This window comes from Sarcophilus harrisii, chromosome 4 (assembly GCF_902635505.1).
Source record: "Sarcophilus harrisii chromosome 4, mSarHar1.11, whole genome shotgun sequence".
NCBI classification, from domain to species: Eukaryota; Metazoa; Chordata; class Mammalia; order Dasyuromorphia; family Dasyuridae; genus Sarcophilus; species Sarcophilus harrisii.
The window spans coordinates 377,700,909-377,707,216 of NC_045429.1; the positions used below are offsets into that span (position 1 = coordinate 377,700,909).

Sequence of the window (6,308 nt, forward strand, 5' to 3'; positions counted from 1 at the left end):
TCATGCTTTAATGTATACTGTATCATTAATCTTCTTGCCACTGATATTGGATTGTATTTGTTTCATTGAATTGTAAAAAGTAAATGTTTCATTCAACTGTATATAAGATGAATTCCTTCATCAGAGCTTTGCCACAGACAGGATTTGAGAAGTATATTTATTATACATTTCTCTTGGATAAATTGTCCTTCTAGAGCTGCATAAAAGGATTTGGTTAAGATGTGAGTGCCTGCCTTTTCTGTTGTTATTTTTCCAGGAACACACTATGCACAGTTCTAAAAAGAAAGATTATCTTTTAAACATAAAGTAGCTTCACAGACTCATAGATCATTATAGTATCAAGGTCTGGAATGTTAGAGATTATCTAGTTCAATCCTTATATGTGATAGATGAGGAAATTAAAGCCTTAAGTGGATGACTCAGTCAAATTCACACCACCAATCACTCAACAACAAGTTAGCTTCTTCTGTTTCCCAATCTAAGGGATACTTTCCCTCCCTTATTTCCATAAAAAAAAAAAAAGACTTTCTTAAAAATATGAATTTGAAAAGGAAATCTTTAAATGAAACTAAATTATGAACATTTCTTCAAGCTCCTTCATTAATTCACAGATGAGAGACATTCTATGAATCATTCCTTGATAAAAAAAAAAAAAAAATCTTCCAAGATTGTCTTCAGAAAACAAAATTTTTAAAATTGGAGAAAAAGTACTATGGATTATATTCTAAGTTGTTCCAACGTGGCAGGATCTGCCTCAACTTAGTTTTTGCCATCTTAGGCTTGCAGAAAAAGAAGTTACTCTCCTACTTTCATGTTTTCTCCAAAAAGAGATTTTGGAGTTTGTCTTCATTACTCGGTAGGCACAATTTTGCAAAAACTTTCCATTGTGTTCTTGGGATATGGGTTAGAAGCCCATTTCTGAAGCTCTTACTGGCTATAAAGTTCTCACTTGCTATAGAAGGAATTGTTTATTGTTCTTCAGCTTGTGTTTCAAAATGTGTTCTCTCCCTCTTTAGAGTAAAAGAAGCAGAGGAAGTGTGTAGGCAGAAAAAAGAAAAATCCTTGTATAAAATAAAGCCGAAACATGACTCTGGAATTGTAAGTATATAGCATACTCTTTGTTTATGACCTATAGCTTTCAGAACTTACTCTTAAACTGTACATGAGGATATACACAATTAAATTGGTCTATTATTTCATTCTTTCCTCTTTTTGCTGGTATCAGTTGTGAATTTTTTGTTTAGCTCATGCAATTGCTCAGACAGAACATTGCAGCTTGACTGGGGCAAGTATGTTCAGAATCTTCAGACTGAAAAAGAAGAGACTATTGATAAAAGGGAACCCATTTCTCAAACTTTCTCCAGATTTCCCTTTGAAGTTAGAATAAATGTTATAATTTAATTAGCTTTCTTGGGATAGGGAGAAAAATGAGAAATACCAAAGTTGTTCTTTGCCTGGGACTTTGAAAATTAAATTTAGAACTAGGAGTGGTTATAAAGTTGGCTATTTAAGAGATATCAGATAATGAGGTGTTTTTAACCACCCAAATTAAGATTTTTCCCTTGCCTAATTAGTTATTTAAATAATGTGACAAATTATTATTCAGAAGAAAGGGAACATTAAGCTTATAAGTTTGCTTCACTAGCAATAAAGTGAATAATTTGTATAATGTATATGTTATGGAGTATGCAAGCTGATAACTAAATTATTGAAATTTAAGTTATGGACAAGATATTAATCATAAAGAGTTCTGCAGATGATTTTGTTTAGGTAACACATTGTATTAATTGTATCAAACTCAAAAAAAAAAAAACTGCAGATCTTCCTAAATGGGATCTACAACTGCTCAAAAGAATTTTGTCTAATTTTTAGCACACATAAAAAAGAAAGCATACAGATAAATAATATCACTTAACTAGACTATGATATACAATTGAATGGACAAGCCATTTAATTAGTGTGTCAGTATATATATTTTGGACTGAAACTTTGAATGGAAAAATGAACTGGAACCAAATTGAACAAGGAACATAGTAAGTTAGCTAAATTTGGGGGAAAAAATCGATGCTTTTAGAATTCATAAGCTGTTTTCTAAAACAAAATCATCTTTTCAAATACTAAATCATATCATCCTAGAATTGCTATATGGTTGCAATGATATATTTGCTAAAGAATTGATATAACCTAGATGGCAAAGGAAAGACATTATTGGGTGTAGATAGGTTAAAGAAGATGACTTGACTGCAATAAATGGTTTAAAAGAAATTATTTCAGAAATTAATGATCAGAAAAAGAGTAGAAATGGCCTGCAAACAAGAGTGAGGGATAAGAAATAAATAACCCAAGCATTACAGTGATACTTATCTAATATAAAACTCTCCAATGCATTCTTCATAAAGGATTTATGGCAGCATATGAATAAGAATCATACAAATAAGTCCCTGTCTCATCATTATCTTTATCATTACTCCAGTTTCTGTTAAGTTGAAGTGAATACCCATATTCATAAGATCACAGATCTATTGAAGTTTTGAATTATAAAGTTTTGGAAATGGTCTGGTGCCAAAAAATATAGAAGATCATAAAGGAGTCCTTGGTTTATATTTTTAAATATGAAGCTCTTTAGCAACTGAATTTGCAATATTGTCTATAAAGACAAGTTATTACAATAACCTAAAATGGAATATAATTAGAAAGGAAAAATGATATGATTAGGAATCATAATTCACATACTAACAATATTTTCTTCCCTATTTCTACAAATTATAGTTCATTTAATCATTTAATTTGCATCAAGTTTCAAATTTCAGCTTGAAATGTATCATACATATAGCCTCTTTTCGATACTTTCCTCTCTTAATTGAAACATATGTTTAAAAGGTTATAAATGAAGAGGAATATTGACTTATTTGTTAAGTTGTCATATTTCTCTGAGACTGAGGGAGAAATATAGTACCTAAAATTGGAGCAGAGTCTAGGTGATTTGGGGGCAGAGGCATATCGTGGTAAACTTTTTTTTTTTTTTTTTTTTTTTACACAATACAAAGTTAAACATTAAAAGCACTTACCCTATAGTTTGTGCAAATCTAATGATAACACTGAAAAGAAACTTGTCCATGAAAGGCATATAATATCTTTCTTGGAACCTATTCCAAATAGAAAAGTTATGCTTAGTAACATTGGAAGATTGAAGCAATTAAATTTCTTGGAAATGTTGATGTCTAACTTTGTTTTCTATCTTGTCTGTTTGTTTTCAGAAAGCAAAGATAAGCATGAAAATCTGATCACCAAAAGTCAGAACAGATATAGCATTGCCACTAGATGGACAAAGTTTAATGTATTTAGGGGGGGAAGGAAACTACATCATTTTGATCATTGTTTTTTTCATCTTGACCTGAGTCTAGTTTCTGTTTTCTTGACTGATTTCACTGATCAATTCCACTGTACTGTGCACAAATTAAATATAAAAAGTAAAATAATTAAATTTATTGACCCAGAAAATAAACTACTTTTTACATTAAAAAAACTCATTGCATGCTATATGTCCTCCTTTTGCGACAATCAGATATTTAATTTTATTTGAGATGCATTCCTGAAATTTTAACAGGTATTATCTAATTCTTTATTATAAAACAACCATTTTATCACATAAAGTTCTAAGTGTATCTTTGATTGACAGTCAATTTTTTTCTTGACCATTGCCTAAAAGTTTTAAATAGATTTAAATCAGATAATTTTCCAGGCTAGAGACATATTTATTAGATCCATTTCCTATCATTTCACGATGTTATCATTAAAAACAATAGTTAAATATTCCATCTCCATTTGGTAATTCCTTTAATTTTAGAGATATTTATTAGAATTCATTATTCCTTCAATAGGCACAGACTTCTAGGTTCTCTGGAAGATTAAAAAAAGTTTCCTAAATATTCTTTGCAGATGGATGTTTTACAGTCAGATAAAGTGTTCCAAATATTACAAACTCACTATTTTTGGAATAGCTTTAAGTGAAAAAAATACAACACTTTAGTTTTTATCAACAACAACAACAACAACAACAAAAAAAAAAACCTTTTCTTAATCTGAAGTACTATAGTCTTTGTATTATTTTGCCCATGACAAGCAGCAAACATTATTTTATGCATTACAATGGTTAGCAGCTGATTTTAATTTTTTTCATTGTTATTCCAATTGCAAGAAGCCTATACATACTATAGAGGAATCAAAAGCAAATGCTCCAGCTGGAAACCCTTCTCCCCTCTAGGTCTTTGCCCATTTTTTGATGATTAATTAGGTTATTGTAAAGCAGTAAGTTATCAGTTTGTTTTTAAACCACTTTTCACTTTTCATATTGGTGTAACTGTTATTTAGTTTGGAATTTGAATTATCCTTTATTTTTCCATGTTGAAAACTACTAAAATATCCCTAACAGCAATTGAAGTGTGCACTTTAAGAACTACTATTTCATACATTTGCTCAGAGTAAAAAAAAAAAAAAACCCAACAACAATAGGAAGCAGTGAAACATGTATGGGATGAAATGTGACACGCAAAGGGTAGAAATCTGATTAAACACAAGAAAATCAGATCAATCCATTTTCATCTGGCTAAAGACTGATGTTCTAAATCAGTTTGATGTCAATAAAAGCACAACACAACTGTTAACTGTTCCAAAATGAAACTATGTCAAAGTCATTATTTTCTCCAAGTAATTCATACACCATACCACAATACGTTAAAAAACAATAGCAAAAGTGATCTATCCAGAAGTAGATTAGGAGGAATATTTTTTAAAATTTTATTATATTATATATTTAATTTTTATTTTCGAGCCTATGGAATAACACCAAAAGACATAAAGAACACACATGGAGCAGTATCTATGAAGATTCTGAACCTAGTGAAAACTTAAACTTGGGTTTAAACTCTCAGATTGCTACAATGTGGATTAATGTTTCCATTTCCACTAGCAATTAGACTCCATCACACTGCACTGAAATTTATAAAGAAAATTGTTACTACTGGTGAATTATTTGCATCTATCTGATGTTCACATTTGTATTTTAAATTTGAATTTTATCTGCTCAGTATAATCAACACTTACCAACTCTTTGGTTGCTTTCCATACCCAGATAATTGTGAAGATGATTATAGGTATTTTTTTTTTCTGATTCTTAAATTATTCCAGATAGTAAATAGGGACAGGAGAGTGAGGAAAGGAGTACCAACAAACACAAAAAGAAACTGTTCTTAGCAATTAACAGGAAGGCAAAGGAATTTTCATTTTAATGAAGATATTTTTATTTAGTTTTAAATTTTTTGTCTTGAAGGAATCTAATGATTTTCTTATGTACAATCATTTAGAAGCAACAATCTATCCTCTTCATTGCTGCTTCACATACCCTCTCAAAGGACCATTTATCAATATTTGGAAGGAATTTAAATACTTGATACCTACAGATTTTCAACTTGGGCAGGAACAGGAATAAAATAAGCCCCTGATTGAATTGCAGTTTACTCTTGTTTTATTATTTGTGACCTGCCAGGATAGTTAGGCAATACTAAAAGGAATTAGAAATGCTCTTGGCTTTTTCAGAATTAATAATGTGCCAAGATAATTTAAAAGATGCAAAATGAGAATCTAGTTATATTTTTATCTAATAGATTATTTTTTAAAAGATTTTCTTTGTTTTGCTTTCTTTTAGCTCAGAAAAAGAAAAAAAAATTGTGGGCTTAAAATGCATTATGTTGGTTAGTAAGCCTACCCAAGGTGATTCCATTAAAAAAAAAAAAGTGGCATGTAGTCAGATTAGTGTTTTGTGGTGAAAGGGAGTGAGTTTTGCTATTTTCAGCGCTATGTAAAGCAATTGAAAAGAATAGTCTCCTTCAATGGCACTGATTCATAATGATGTTTGTATTAATATAACATGTAGTATGATGTTCTTATATTTTGGATTTATTTTAAGTGTACAAATAGAGTAGTTTGTTTATAGTCTTCCTGTTTCCCTCAACTATATTACCATATTCCAATGAAGTAGTAGGACATTTAACAAGATCACTATGTGCAATACTGTATTTAGTGTTTCTATTTGAATTTTTCTAGAATGTTAATTTATATGAAAATAAAATAAAATAAATAATAAAAAGTCCTTTCTTATGCTACATTTTGCCTAAGAACATCTTTTAAATATTTAGCCTTATTTTAAATTAAAAAAGAGAAATATGATCTTATATCTATTATATTTAGAAGGAACAAGAAAGATGGATTTCTGTTTCAGGTTTGATGATTGTTAATGGATTAAAAGCATA

At 29.8% G+C, this 6,308-nt stretch overlaps 1 protein-coding gene across 3 annotated transcripts in view; it reads left to right on the forward strand.

The window, feature by feature from the left end:
• Nucleotides 1–5,792, forward strand: part of FMN2 (formin 2) — a 426,622-nt gene extending 420,830 nt beyond the window's left edge. For all 3 annotated transcript variants that reach the window (XM_031966950.1, XM_031966953.1, XM_031966951.1), the window contains 2 exons: nt 1,017–1,098; nt 3,258–5,792. In XM_031966950.1, coding sequence (XP_031822810.1) covers nt 1,017–1,098; nt 3,258–3,284 — 109 coding nt within the window. In that variant the 3' untranslated portion in view covers nt 3,285–5,792. The remainder of the gene's footprint in view (nt 1–1,016; nt 1,099–3,257) is intronic.
• The last annotated feature ends 516 nt before the right edge of the window (nt 5,793–6,308 follow it).